The following is a 14,839-nucleotide window of genomic DNA, read 5'->3' as shown; positions in this document are numbered from 1 at the left end:
TCTTTCTCCTGAAGTACATATGGGAACAGGGCAAGTGCCAAAGCCGAGGACATGGGATCCGGTATGCGCTCGGCTCTGTGAATGCCGCGGTTTGGACTTCCGAGTCTCTCACTTACGAAACAAACTTTCAAAACATGCTAGCAGGTTTACCACTAAAAATAAGTGCCCAATAGCTTTCATGGATGCCACACATGATTTTGGAGTGTTTTAAAGTCAGGATTTTCACCATCTAATAAGCCCCTTGGAAAAGGAAGAAGCATCAGCAATGCAGCCCTTTAACCAGAAACTCAGACTGTTGGTTCTTCTGCTCCTAAGTGAGAAAGTTACCTCTGGTGGAAAAATCTCATATTTGGATTAGTGACGGGTTGACAAGTTGTACTCAGTTCCTCTGACATGGATAGCTTCTTTTTTTTATTAGGGAGAAAGCGCACAAGCAGGGGGAGTGGCAGGCAGAGGGAGAAGCAAACTCCCCACGGTGTGGGGAGCCCGATGTGGGACTCGATCCCAGGACCCTGGGATCATGACCTGAGCCGAAGGCAGACGCTGAACCAACTGAGCCACTCAGGCATCCCTGGATAGCTTCTTCTATAGGATAAGAAATTTAGAGGCTTAGAGGGTGCAGTAAAAGTTAATGTGATTGTGTTTCAGCTGTATTGTTACTTTTTATGTGTTTTCCTGACTTGCATGAACTGGCTCATCACCTGGCTGATGGTCTCAGGCAAGTGACACATTCAGTTGACAGCGGCAGTGGAGGTGCAGTGGGCCTCCGAGCCCACGGGAAAAGATCCGGGGCATCGTGAAGTAGTAGTTTATAGTGTTTCTGCAGCAGTTACAGAGAAAGTAAAAGTGGCAGAGAAGTAAAATCTAGGGGTTTGAACACAGACCTTCACACTTGGCCATTTAAGAAATGTCTGCTTGAAAAAGGGTTTCTGGTTTCTGAAACAAATGCATGATTGCCTAAAATGAAGTTAGGTTCTAGAGTATTTGTAAATATGCAGCCTAATAAAAATATTTAAGTAGATAAAACAATTGAGTTTGTTCTTTGAAAATTAGGGCATGTGTAACTAAATGTGGCTCTTTAATCAAAGTTATTCACACATGTTTTAAGGTAAAAATAAGTGCCAAACAGAAGTTTGGTTCAAATCAGGTGCAGCAGTAAGTACTTTGAGTTGAAGCGTAGCTGAGTAAGTAGGCTCTGGCGGCATGTGGTGGGGAGATTAGCCAGCCAGAAAGTAATTTGGCTCTTGTTGACTGAACTCATCATTTTTCTTCTTTCTCTCAAGGTGTCGGAGCGGTTGAGTCAACCAGGAGTGGCAATAGGTTTAGCTTGGACCCCCTTAGGTGGGGAAATCATGTTCGTGGAGGCAAGCCGAATGGATGGCGAAGGTCAGCTAACTCTGACTGGCCAGCTAGGGGACGTCATGAAGGAGTCTGCCCATCTTGCGATCAGCTGGCTCCGCAGCAATGCGAAGAAATACCATCTGACTAATGGTGAGTGGCCTCGCCCTGGCCAAGGCGCGCTGTTAAGCAGGGAGAAGGAGCCTTTGGATCGTGATCCGGGAGGCATCTCCCAGTTCTGTGACAAGGATGAAGGTGGGCTCTAAATGAAGAGTTACACCTTTAAGAAAGTAGCAAACCTTTGATTTTGAACGCCCATAGAAATTCTGGTTCCCATGTTAGGACTGTGTGGCTAGCGCCTGAACTAGAAACTGATTTGCAAGGGTTTGTTTTCAGTTCTCCTTAGAGTAGAATGAAACTGTTCTTCCAGACCCCACTCTAATTGTACCACCCATTAATATTTTGAGGGATTCATTTACCCAAAACATTTTTATCTTTTTTATTCTCTTTTTTAGGAGAAAAAGAAAACAGGTTTAATTTTTTCTACATTAAAATCCTTATTTCCTTTTTTAAGCTTCTGGAAGTTTTGATCTTCTTGACAACACAGACATCCATCTGCACTTCCCAGCTGGTGCTGTCACAAAAGATGGACCATCTGCTGGAGTTACCATAGTAACCTGTCTCGCCTCGCTTTTTAGTGGGCGGCTGGTGCGTTCAGATGTAGCCATGACTGGAGAAATCACACTGAGAGGTCTTGTTCTTCCAGTAAGTCTGAAGAAAGTGATTTATATGGTTTTAAATTTTTTTAATTTTAAGTTTAATAGTTTATATTATATAAGGTGTGTGTATATATATATACACACACCTTAGTTTTAAACACATTAAAGTTTTATACTTGTAACTAATTCACATTTTTCAATATTGATCAAATAAAAGAAAAACTGACAGTGGTTTCCCTTCTACTAAGAAAGAAGATTTATGAGGGAAAGAAGTTATCAGTCTGGTCATCAGAAATGTCAGCCACTGAGGTGAAGAGTGGAGGTTTTGTTCCAGTTAGCAAATTGTTAAGCAGATAACTTCTGTGTAAAACAGGATAGCAGCTGATTTTTTAAACTTGAGGCTAACTCCTCAACTTTTGAAGTCCCTGTGAGACCTCCTATAAATAACTTAGATTACTGTAGTTGATAGATTTATAGAAAAATAAGTATAAAATGGAAACTATAATAAAGACCAACCATGTCTAATTGCTAAATTTGTAAAAAGTTCTATATACATGGGGCTTTGGGGCTCCCCTCCATACCCTAAACTACTTATAAAAACACTGATAAAAAATACAGAGAACTTGAGCAATCATTTAGGGTCTTAAGTCATTGATTACCAGTACTAGTTTACAACAGAATTTTGGTGGGTTCATAGCAAAGTGAGAAAAGAAACGAATGTTCTTTATTCTGAGAACACTTTTATGAGGTAATTGTGAAAGTAAATCATAGAATCACCAGTCGAGAGATCACTAAAACTGCTCTCATTTCCCCAGTTTTTAAAATTCAACCAGGCATTCAACCATGTTCTAAATCCTATTATTATGATACATTTGTAGGTCTGTATTTGAAAGGAATGGCTGATCTCCTTTCTTCACCTTACCCAGGAATTACTGCATTTCAAGAGACTGTAACAGTGGTTAATAGTGGTTAATATTATCTGTGCTATTAAAAGGAAATATAAATGCTTTACTGACATGAACTATTCAGCTTCCTAGTTCAAGATGGTAGACTAAGCAAATAGTGAAAGGAATAATACAAACACTCAAAAATGAGTGGGGAGTCAGCAGCTGAGAGTTCAACCAACTTCTGGAAGATAGTTTCCTGGCTGGTGAGATAGAATTGGAGGTAGAAACGATCTTCCCAGAAGGAATCTGGGAAAGCGTGAGCTCAGAGCCACAAGGCACAGACCAGGAGAGCAGGAGAGAGATGGGAAACAAAACCAGGGGATTCACAGAAATGTCCATGGAATAAATGGGTCTTCCCCTTGATCCCTTGCTCTCAGGGCAGAGAAGCACCCAGGTGAAGGCTTTCCCACGCCCACAGGGGAGAACCACAGCAGCTTTGAGGAAGCCCCGGTTTTAAACCTATTCCATGAGAGGTGAAAAGCCTTCAAAGCGTTTAAGAGAAAGACTTGCTAAAGCTGGCAGTTCAGAGAGAACAGTTCAGGAACAGAGAATGGGGACAAAACTTGGATTTAAAACTTAGGTTTTAAAATTAGAAAACTATTCAGAAAAAAAACAATAGAAAAAGCAATCAATCAGCATCTAACTGTCAGGCATTCTAGCAAACAGAGAAAACGGAATAGAACAAACTGTCAAAGAAATAATGGAACATTTCCTAGAATTGAGGGTTATCTTCAGATTGAAAGGGCCTATGCCAACCAGGAGAAAGATTTCATCCCCACGACTGTTCAGATAACAGAGGAAAAAGCTGTCTCCTCAGTCTCCTCAGTGACCTTCAAAACTCTGAGGGAGAAGGATTTTAAATCCAGTCTAGTATACACAGCCTTACCATCAACCAAAAGTGAAAGGTAGGCGAGCTCATACATGCGAGGAGTCCGTTTGTCTCTGAAAGTGAACCTCAGCCGCACCCAGAAGAGCCGACGGAGACGACAGCTGTGCAGGGGTGCGCGGAGCAGCCGTGCGGCCGCAGGTGCTTGCAGAGCTCTCACAGGCCGTCTCCAGGGCTCACGTGTTCTGGGGGGTCTGAGAGCTGCATTTGGAGTCTGATGCTGCCTAACCCAGCACCCAAAACAATATTTATTATTCTCACAGTTTCTGTGGGTCAGGAATTCAGGAGAGGCTTAGCTGAGCTCGTCTGCCTCAGGGCCCCATCATTGCAGGCGCAGTCATCTGCAGGTCGACCGGGCTGGGGATCTGCTTCCGAGGTGGTTCACTCACCTGACCTGGCAAATGTGTCGTGGTTGGCAGGATGCCCCAGGTCCTCACCTTAGGGCTTCTCCAGAGGCTGTTGGGTGATCTCCGGTATGGCGGCTGGCTGCCTCCAGGGCAAGAGAGCCAGAGAGACGGACCTAGCGGCAACAGCTCTCATTTTTTATGGTTAAGTGTGAAAGTCATACAGCATCACTTCCCCCGCACTCTGTTTCTTATGAGTCACTAAGCCTGGCCCACATTCAAGGGGAGGGGAATTAGACTCCCCCTTTTGTGAAGGGACCATCGTGGACATATTTTAAAACCACCGTAAGAGCCTACATCATTTGGGATACGTTTTCTTCATCAGGTGACACAAAGGTTATGGCTTCAGACTTGTGCGGGAGCTAAGCTCTGTAGGAATGGTATTTGTGGTCAAAATAATGTAATGATTTTCCAGACTCGACCTATAGATAAGATTGTTTTGACTACAGAATGGAATATAAATATTAACCTGACAGTGTAAAAAGGAATCATGGACATAAGAGGTGCTCGTATCTATAGAAAGCTTTTCATTTTCCCCCACTAAAAGGATTAAGTAGAACACAAATTGAAACATAAAGAATTCACTGTTTATTAACCTTTTTTAGTGGCTTTCCTAGCTCACGCTATAACAGAATGGAAGATGATTTAGATGTTTCAGAACAGCTGTGAGAGGAAGTTGGGTCAGGGATCTTTCACAGCCTGAGGATGACCAGAAATCTGAGTAACTGTCTTCTCTCCTCCTAGGTGGGTGGGATTAAAGACAAAGTGCTGGCAGCACACAGAGCAGGACTGAAGCGAGTCATTATTCCTCAGAGGAATGAAAAAGACCTTGAAGAAATCCCGGGCAATGTACGACAGGATTTAAGTTTTGTCACAGCAAGCTCCCTGGATGAAGTTCTTAATGCAGCTTTTGATGGTGGCTTTACTGTCAACACCAGACCTGGTCTCTTAAATAGCAAATTGTAGGCCCAAATCCCAACTTTTCCGAATTTCAAGTTATGAAGTGCCAAAAAGGTACAGAAAAGATTTTTGTTCATACCGGTAGAGGTAAGCAAAGTATCCCTAATTTGTGAACATGATCACACACAACAGTAACAAATCTCACTCAGGTGGTGGCTGGTGTTGATTACAGAAATGTTAATAAACTGATAAAAATTAAATTCCTGTCTTCAGTGAAATCATTACTGTCTGGAGACGTGTAGAGCATCAGTGCCCAGAACAGAAGCTTCAGTATTCCCTGTGAGCTTGTTAGAAATGTAAATTCTCAAGACCCACCAGCAGACCTTCTAAATCAAACTGTGGGGGGAGGGCCCGGAAATCTGCTTTAGTTAAGCCCAGGTCATTCTGATGCGTGGTCAGCATCAGGAACCGTGGGTGTAGACCATTAGCTCAGCAGGGTCACCTGGGGACGTATAGTAACAGAGCAGGGGCATGGGACAAAGATGAAAATAGCACCAGCCATTAGTCTCTGTGGAAAGTAAAGTACTCAAGTGACATGAAACCTGGGATGGGGTCTGCACAGCCCCATATGGGGTGCTGCTTATGCTGAAGGAAGCAGCAATCAAAACGCGGATTTATATCGGGCCGAGCGGCCCATGTTCGCACACAGTATCTTAAAAAAAAACAAAGTCCGCTCCTCAGAGGCAGCCGTCCATTCTGAGGTGGTCCCCACACTCGATACCCTGACTCTTGTCACTCCCCGTTCCTGCCCTGTCTGCCTGAGCCAGTCCCCAGATCCGGTGGACGCCATGCTCTCTCCTCCTGGACTGACTGGATCCAGGCTCTGGACTAGGCCGGCTCTGCTGCTGCCGCTGTGAGACGGGGACAGTAGTGCCGAAGTCCGTGTCTCCGAAGGCGGGTGGGAATGCAGCAGTGCAATTCTAACGATAGACTCTTCTATTACAAAATGTTACAACAGGCTAAGATACTTGGACTGCCTCGGATGAGCACGGGGTCCGCAAGTTACCCAGATGCCTGCTGGTGAGAAGTGAACGTGCCCTGAATTACAAATCCGAATCTAGGGCTCCAGATAGGGGGCTCGTTATGGCCAGCGGGAGAGCAAGCATCGGGACACTTAAAAACAAGTTCCCTGACTGTCCTCTCACTGTTCAGGTTTTCTCTCTTCTATGCAGCCATCTTTAAACCGGGAAGGAAGAGAGGATGCTGTTAGTCCATTTTCAGCAAGCAGAGGGAGCTGATCCAAACCCCAATCGCGAGGCCTCCTACACCCAGCAGCGGCCGCCAAGCACACTGAAGGGTGGGACTTACCGCCTTCTTGGGGTCCCGGATGCTGCTTCGGCGCCCTCGCGCCTGCAGCCCGCCGCCCTCCCTAACGGAGCCCGCGGAGAGCCCTGCGTGCCCCTGGCACTGGTTTTGGTTTTGTTTTGTTTTGTTTTTAATATTTTATTTATTCATGAGAGACAGAGCGAGAGAGAAAGGCAGAGGGAGAAGCAGGCTTCCCGTGGAGCAGGGAGCCCGATGCGGGACTCGATCCCAGGACCCTGAGATCATGACCTGAGCCGAAGGCAGACGCTCAACCATCTGAGCCACCCAGGCGCCCTGGTTTTGGTTTTTTAAGGTTCTTACTCGGGTTTTTTTGAGACAAGAGAGCAGAATTTACCATTTTGGCCAGTTTTAAGTGTATAATTCAGGGACATTAATTACATTCACAATGCTGTGTAACATCACCGCTCTCTCCAGAGCTTCTCCATGATCTTCAAACTGTACCCACTGAATAGTAGCTCCCCTTTCTTCCACCCACCTCCCTGGAACCGTTCTGTCTGCGCATTTGCCTCTTCCAGCTACTTCAAGCTTTGGCGTGACCTACGTCACGTGCTTGTCAGGGTTTAGCCATGTTGACCACGTGCATCGGAACGCGTCCACCGTGTGCACACCGTGGGCACCATGGCCCACCTCCGTTCACCCGAGGCCATCTGGCTTGGTTCCGCCTCTGGGCCGTTGCGGGGAGTTCTGCCACAAACCGTGTACGGCGGTCCCTGTCCCTGCTGCTCAGTTCTGGGCATATACCCAGCAGCAGAGTTGCTGTTCTCAGGGTGAGTCCCTGCTTACCTTTGTGAGGAACCCCCAAACTCTGCCTCCACAGCGTTTGCTGCACCATTTGCCATCCCCACGAGCAATACACAAAGACCCCAACTTCTCCACTCCTCGCCGCCGTTTCCTTTTTGGGAATAGCCATTGTCAGGGTGTGAAGCCGCAGCTCTTGATTTTGACTTGCGTTTCCCCAATGACTAGTGATGCTGAGGATCTTTTCCTCGCATTGTTTTTTAAAGGGTTATCCAAACACCCTTTGTATCAGTCAGCTGAGGTTTTTTATTGAAAATGTTAACTCCAAGTCTCAGTAGGGCTGGAGGCGAAGGCTTGGATGTATTTAACCAGTACTCCGCATGCCTTTTACTTACGAGCTTTCAAAACTCTTCAAGTATTAAAACTAAATAAAGCTTTAAGTGGTAATCAAGAAATTCTGTATGGTCTGCTTAAAACATATATGTTTTTTACTGGACTCTGCCTCTTTTATTTGAACCTTACCGATAACTGTGTCAGGGGCAGAGGTCTTTAATGCTTTCGATTATAGTGAAAAATGCCATCTAAGTGATGGATAAAATATTTAACATCAGTTTATAAATCTGTGATTACAAATATTGTCTCCTGGTTCTATGAGTGGTATTTAAAGGCTACTAAATATACCTGGTTTTTTGTTTTTTTAATAAGAGGGGGGCAAAAAAGTGCATGTGCTGAGCAGAACACCAGGATTTCCTTCTTTCCTCTTCTTCCTTGACATTGCTCAAGACTTGCTTTCTGCTCACAGCACAGATTCTCTTCATGAAGAGTGGGAATGCAAATGGTTTCATTGCCAGTGCCATCTCTGGTAGTGGCTGCTAGAAATGCAGAGGATTTGGATTCCCATCTTTGGACACAGTGACTAGTGACGTCTACCACCAGGAGATACCTGGTGGGTGCCATCCATGTTGTGAGGTAATCAAGTGCTGAGAGTAGAGTAGGCTGAATTCCTATTTTCCAGTTAGAACCACTGAAATGAGGCAAACTTTCCTATAATTAAATGTGGGGGGGTGGGGAGAGCACTAGGATTTTTGGTGACCAAAATATCGATAGCCACTCCCATACATGTAGTTTGCAGAAACTGGGTGGGCCTTAAAAAAAATTAAGCAACATTATAATAAAAATCACTCAGATCAAAACAAAAACCTGTTCCCCATCAACATATTAAACTGGCCCATGATTCAATTCAACAGGACAAATTCAAGTTTAAGAAGATAAATGCGAAAGACCAAATTAAAGAGTATCACCTACCCTAGCCCTATACAGTTCCCTGAAGAAAACACCAAGATACCAAAAAAACGAGGCAGGGCATTAATAGGAGAAAGCAGCCTATTGATTTTAACAAGGATGATTTAAGATCTCAAGTGAACCAAGGCATGTGGCTATAGATATCATCATCCCTGTAGACCAAGAATATGAAGAGGACTTAAAATATAGTTAACAAAGATAACTTACTAGATGTCAAACACACAAAATTTACTATCTTATCTTACAAATTTGCAAAACATGAAGTTACAATGAACGGGAAAATCCTTCACACTGCTACTCTAAGCGTCCACCGAAACCTCTCCAGAAAGCGATGATAAAAGTATCAAGACCTTAAAAAAATAAAAAGGAATTCCAAGAATATAATGAGAAAACATATATAAATGTTCACAGGTTATTTATAAACGCTGGAAAAGATTTACATGGACAAACTGGACAAAGCAGTACCTAAAGTCAGGAGAACTGGCTAAAATTCTAGTCAATCCCCACTAAGGTTTCCCAAAACCTACCCAAGGTCTTTCCAAGATTATTAAAGTTACGTGTGAGGGCATGAGGGGGTTACAAAATTACATGATTTCAAGATAAGTGTGTAAGCACAAGTAAATACAAAGGACTCAAAAAATAAAAATGTTCTTAGTCATCTCTGAACAGAAAGAGTTCCAGAGATCTAGTGTGGGCTATTTTCTAACTTCAAAACCCTACACTGAGCATTATACTACTAGCCAAGAAACACTTTAAAATACTGTAAAAGCAAAATGATATACCTCCATAAAAGTACTCAATACATCAAATGTAGGGGGAAAGTTGCTTTTCTAAACACACATGCTAACAGGAATAGACCAAGATACACGTTTGTGGCTGACCTATTCCCTTTCACCACAAAAATGGCTACACAAGCATGTGATAACCAATTCAAAAAATAATGCTTAGGTAGGGGAAGAGACTATACAAATCTTCATTCTGAAAATGGTAAACAGAAGTAAATCCTGTTATCCAGAATTGCTGTTGGGATAAGGGGGCAGTCCAATTAATTTTAACTGACTTGCAAAGTTTAGTATACCCATAAAAGCCACACAAAATAAAATGATCTTCAGTCATTCAGAAGGCAATTTCAGAATCTTGTTAGGTGCCTCAGGGTAATTAGCAACAGTTATCAGTATGGTGCTTAGTTAAAGGCGTAATAATAGCAGCTAACATTTGTTGGGTGCTTATTACGTGCAAAGCACTGTTCTAGGTAACTTACTGGTATCCCATGTAACCCTTTGGGGTAGCTACATAATTAACCCCATTTTACACATTAGTAAACAGGGGCCCAAGGTCCCATAGCTGGTAAACGGGCTAGAGCTACAACTGGCATGTAGGTCCCTGGAAGGCTGCTGTAGGGCCCAGGCTCATCTCCATTAGGCTATGAAATACTAACTCAGTCTTAACTGTTTTTTGTTTTTGTTTTTTTTAAGGGGAAAAAAAGTGATTAGCATTTTAACTTAAATTAGTCTCCTAACAGAGCTGTGAGAAGAAAAATGTCAGCAAGAGAGACGAAATCAAGACTCTGTATACAGAGACCATATACCCATTCTTAGAATAAATCTATCACACTTCAAAATACAGCACACTTTTTTCGGTTATGAAGTACAGAATTGAACAGGAAAATAACTTTGGATTTTAATCAAACTTAGAGCTAAAGCAGACACATAAAAGTTTTAATTTGCCAGATATTCTTTTAATGAGAATTATAAAAGACCAAAAACATTTTTTGCAAACTGCCTTTTTTTAAACAAATGATTTGCTTTTGATTACAAACTGTAAGACGATGCCTTCTTCTGCAAAACCAATAAATACAAGAACAAATTTTAAACATGTGATTTGTCCAAGATATTTGAAAGGAAAAAAAAAAAAGCCTGATTTCTTTTTTCCAGTATTAAAAAAAAAAAATCAGTATTCCCTAACCTTTCAAAGAGTAAGTTCAAAGGTCTGACTCAGCTGGAGAAAAAGAGAGACACAGACAGACAGAGACCATCTTACAGCTGCTTTAAATAGCTTCTGATAATTCTGCTGTTACCTTTCCTTTCTGGAACTCGTATCTTCTCAAAAGAGTTGAATGTAAAATATTTCTAATGAACTGATTAATGGGGGAAAAGAAAATACGTATTGAACACATATGTATAAACTTTACCATAAACAATTATGCATACCAAAAAGACACTAACTTTAAAAAGGTACAAAAAAAAGTGAGGAAAAACCTGAATTACAGAAAAGAAAGTCAAATTTATTTAATGAAAAACTAGAATTAATAAAAATTAGCAAATACACAAAAAAAATATACACACACAGCAGCACTATGTATTGACTCACAAAGGGGAAAAGCAGTGGTCCAAGACCACGCAACATGGCTTGTCGGTTAAAGGAAAAAAAAAAAAAAAACCACACACACACACACACACATACACACGCGCACACACACAGCAACTCGCCGGCAAACACACGAAACAAAAACCCAGTATTTTTCAACAGTACACTCAATCTACAACACAAATTCAGAATTATTTTACAATGCTTCCTTTCTTAATACAAAAGATGCCCATTTTGGGTGTATATATATATTTTTTCAGTGGTTTACTGTTGACTTATTTTTAAATATATTAGTGTTACTACATGCAACTGTTTCCTGTATTTAACAGCCTTTCCTTTTATTTACCTTCATGTGTTTAGCTTCCACCTACCAAAAGTTTCAGGTTGACAGGCAGATGGGTGCCTTATTCTCTGTGAAATTGAATGCAATGGTTTTAAACACTGGCCAGAAAATGTTGATTGCCATTTCAACACATGGAAATAGTTACATTGATGCCTAAATTGCCATTTTCTGCAAAAAGCTGTGCAATGCTGGTGTCAAAGACTAGGCAGTCACTATTCATAATGGCTGTGGCAATTCCCTCATGAATAGAGCGTGGCGTCGCTTCCCAAGTCAATCGCCGCCTATGACCATTTAGCTCAAGTCGATAAGCAAAATTTTCAGCTTGCTTGCGTGTTCCTATCAGCTGTACAATTGCAAAGAACTGCTGGTGACCATCGTACTTTTCCTGTTTCTCCAAGACTAACATGAAGTGAAAGCCAAAACAGGACTGCATCATCACCCAGTCAACAGCACCAGGAAGATTAATGTCTGTAGCAAGGAAAACTATATCCTCTCCCTGTAGGGTCGTAATGGACTTATGCTGATGCATCAGATGGGGCATGACAGCATCCAGAGAGCCTTGCCATTTACAGGAAGCACCAGGGCACGGACACGAATAAGGCCTAAACTCACAGAGCTCTTCGTGGTCTGCTTTTTCTGTGTGTGGCAAAGTTATTTCACATCCAGAAGAGGCATATTTACAAGGGAAGAGTACGGAATTGGCCACTTTCTCCATAGCCAAGTTGCGAATGGATCCCAGAGGGCCCCGGCAGGTCGGACAACATGTGAGCTTCGGGCGACAGTTGCTACAAACAAGATGGCCACTCTGACACTGAAGAATGGGCGGTAACACATAGTCAAAGCAGACCGGACACTCAAAAAGACTCGCCAAGTCATTGTTGGATGCAGTTGTGCCAGTCAGGGCGGGCACCCTCTGGGACGGTGTGCACTTCGAGGTTCCAGTAGGTAATGCTGTTGCAGTCTGGCGGCTCATTTCTGTAACAAGAACATAAATAAAAATAAAAGGAGGCAGGAGAAAAAGAATTACAACTATCACTTGTTTTATAAATAATGTTGGCATGCCAAAATACCTAAGTTTCATGCAAAATGTACTATGAGCAAAAAAATAAAAGATTTAAAAAACCATAAATTACACAAATTATGCGTTTTGATTATAAGGAGTTGTATACCAGATAAAATCTCTTTTATCAAAATGTTCCAAGACACATGTAGAATTCTTTTTTTTAAAGATTTTATTTATTTGAGAGAGAATGAGATAGAGAGCATGAGAGGGGGGAGGGTCAGAGGGAGAAGCAGACTCCCTGCCGAGCAGGGAGCCCGATGCGGGACTCAATCCAGGGACTCCAGGATCATGACCTGAGCCGAAGGCAGTCGCCTAACCAACTGAGCCACCCAGGCCGCCCTAGAATTCCCTTTCTTAAAAAAAAAAATATATTAAAAATCTGCTTGGATGAACTAGACAACATGGGATAAATGCTGAAAAAGAAACTGGACCATCAACAACTAAAGAAATCCTGTGTTGGGGCACCTGGGGGGCTCAGTTGGTTAAGCGACTACCTTCAGCTCAGGTCATAATCCCAGGGTTCTGGGATCGAGCCCCGCATCAGGCTCCCTGCTTGGTGGGAAGCCTGCTTCTTCCTCTCCCAGTCACCCTGCTTGTGTTCCCTCTCTCGCTGTCTCTCTCTCTGTCAATTAAATAAATAAACAAAATCTTTAAAAAAGAAAGAAAGAAACCCTGTGTTAAAGTAGCTTAAGTTCAAATCAAATGCGTTTTCAATGAACTTTCCCCTCCCTCTGTGTTCAATTCCCCTGCTCAGTCTCTTTCTTTCCCATTCTAGGTCAGCTCCCAACAGTTACAGGGAGTCACAAGCGATCCAAAGGATCACCAGGACGTTAGCTCTGATTAGCTCTGCGTAATGGTAACAGTAATCTGCTTTGGACACAGATTTAGGGAATGGAGGGGGGTCACCAGGGGAAGGGTATGCTGCCATCCCATCATCCATCTTCATCTAGTAAGTTTTCCCCTAGAATTAACATCAGCTATGTATTAATCTTATTTCCTACTGGTCAGTACCTCAAAAGTGGGAGGAAGAGAGGAGAAATTAGAAGGCCATCTTCAAAAGTTCTTAGTCTGGTACTTAGAGAAAGTACATCTTTCTAATCTACTTCCATTCCACAATACAAATCAGATATAATTTGCAAAGGGAAAGAAGAGCCAGAAAAGAAGGTAAATAAAGAATAAAGATAAAAGCACCAGAGAGACACACACAACCCTGGGGACAGTGTAGTGAACAGGTTAAGAATTCCTTGTACCCTAGGGTTCACCAGTGTTCCTGAAGCATTCATCAGTACAGTAATAAATACTATTTAAGAGATAAATGTCACTTGGAAGAAATGACAACAATGCAACTTATCAGGCTAAATGAAAGATAAACAACTTTCCCAGGAAACTACCTTTGCTAGGATATGACAGGCCATATTTGTCTCGGGGGTAACAAAATATCAGTCTACTAATGTCCTAAGACTGTATTCCCAATAACTATATAAGCCATATTTCTAACAAAATTAAAATTTATTGCCTCAAATTTAAAGCTTTCCCAATTATAATTGTTATTCTGTTGCAAAGAATGTGACTTTGAAAAAACAATGCTGGTTACCAATGTGACCATATAAATGCAATTTGAATTCTAGATTACTCAAGGATAGACACCTCAAGTGAGGGCTGAAGCTGCCCCCCCCCAAAAAAAGATTAAGTCCACTGTCAACTAAGTGGACTAATATTCTACAATTCAAGAGTTTACAAAAGTACAAAATTCCATCATAATGTGGCTTATCACACGGACTTAGGGACAACAGGAATCAATTCTCATCATCTGAAACACTGTAGAACCCAGGTGTTAGATTCTTTGTGCATATGATGATGCACTCACTTTCCATCACTTGGAAACAATGCGCTTAGCATTGCCAAAATGCCCCATATATATGCCTGTTTCATGGTCCATTTTATACTGTTCACTTATGAGCAACATTCGAATTGGAAAAGTGGTTCCCTGAGCACAAAACAGTCTAAACCACCAATGCCTTTTCAAATCACTAAACCAAAACAAGCTAATCACATCAAGGGGCAGTAAAATCAGTTTGTATTCAACATATTAGAACTAGGAAAATATAAGCAGAAAATCACTATCATTTCATTTCCTAACCTAGCAAATAGCTGTACACTGATCATCAATCATTCGGGCTTATGTTACAATATATCTTAATTTTTCCAAACGCTGTAGAAAGCACAATTTAAATCCCTATCTAAAGACTGAAAACAAGTGAAATGAGGCCGGTATTTCTTGTGAATGAAGGTATTACAGGGCAGCAGCTGCTAAAACCTCCCAAAGCTCCAAAGGTAGAACCCAGCTCCATCTTCAAACAAAAAGAACCCAACCACACAACAGCCCTGCAGTAGGAACCAAGGGCTCAAGTGTCTTTAGACAACCCTGCAGGAGTGATGACGTAAC

The 14,839-nt window shown here is 42.1% G+C and overlaps 2 protein-coding genes and 1 long non-coding RNA gene across 6 annotated transcripts in view; 1 reads left to right on the top strand and 2 right to left on the bottom strand.

Annotated features, from left to right (window-relative positions):
* The window catches only part of LONP2 (lon peptidase 2, peroxisomal), a 115,133-nt gene that overhangs the window by 94,713 nt on the left and 5,581 nt on the right, over positions 1-14,839 (top strand). Inside the window, exons 13-15 of one of the 2 annotated variants that reach the window (XM_045891155.3) lie at positions 1,284-1,491; positions 1,913-2,103; positions 5,039-5,454. In XM_045891155.3, the coding sequence (XP_045747111.1) occupies positions 1,284-1,491; positions 1,913-2,103; positions 5,039-5,260 (621 nt within the window). In that variant the 3' untranslated portion in view covers positions 5,261-5,454. Of the gene's footprint in view, positions 1-1,283; positions 1,492-1,912; positions 2,104-5,038; positions 5,455-14,839 lie in introns of those variants that run through there. The other variant, XM_045891156.3, reaches the window with a different exon arrangement.
* Positions 1,813-5,043, bottom strand: LOC135362813 (uncharacterized). Its single transcript, XR_010408057.1, has 2 exons — positions 4,280-5,043; positions 1,813-2,109 (listed from the first exon to the last, which is right to left on the bottom strand). It is a non-coding gene; the product is annotated as an uncharacterized LOC135362813 (long non-coding RNA).
* The window catches only part of SIAH1 (siah E3 ubiquitin protein ligase 1), a 31,994-nt gene continuing 27,491 nt past the window's right edge, over positions 10,337-14,839 (bottom strand). For all 3 annotated transcript variants that reach the window (XM_045891158.3, XM_064580694.1, XM_045891157.3), the window contains exon 2: positions 10,337-12,305. In XM_045891158.3, the coding sequence (XP_045747114.1) occupies positions 11,455-12,303 (849 nt within the window). In that variant the 5' untranslated portion in view covers positions 12,304-12,305 and the 3' untranslated portion in view covers positions 10,337-11,454. The remainder of the gene's footprint in view (positions 12,306-14,839) is intronic.

Source organism: Mirounga angustirostris, unplaced genomic scaffold (genome assembly GCF_029215605.1).
Source record: "Mirounga angustirostris isolate CCGP_5_RB_7025 unplaced genomic scaffold, mMirAng1.0.hap1 SCAF_16, whole genome shotgun sequence".
Taxonomy (NCBI): Eukaryota; Metazoa; Chordata; class Mammalia; order Carnivora; family Phocidae; genus Mirounga; species Mirounga angustirostris.
Note: the sequence above shows the minus strand (reverse complement) of the source record. Positions and strands in the feature narration are given on the sequence as shown.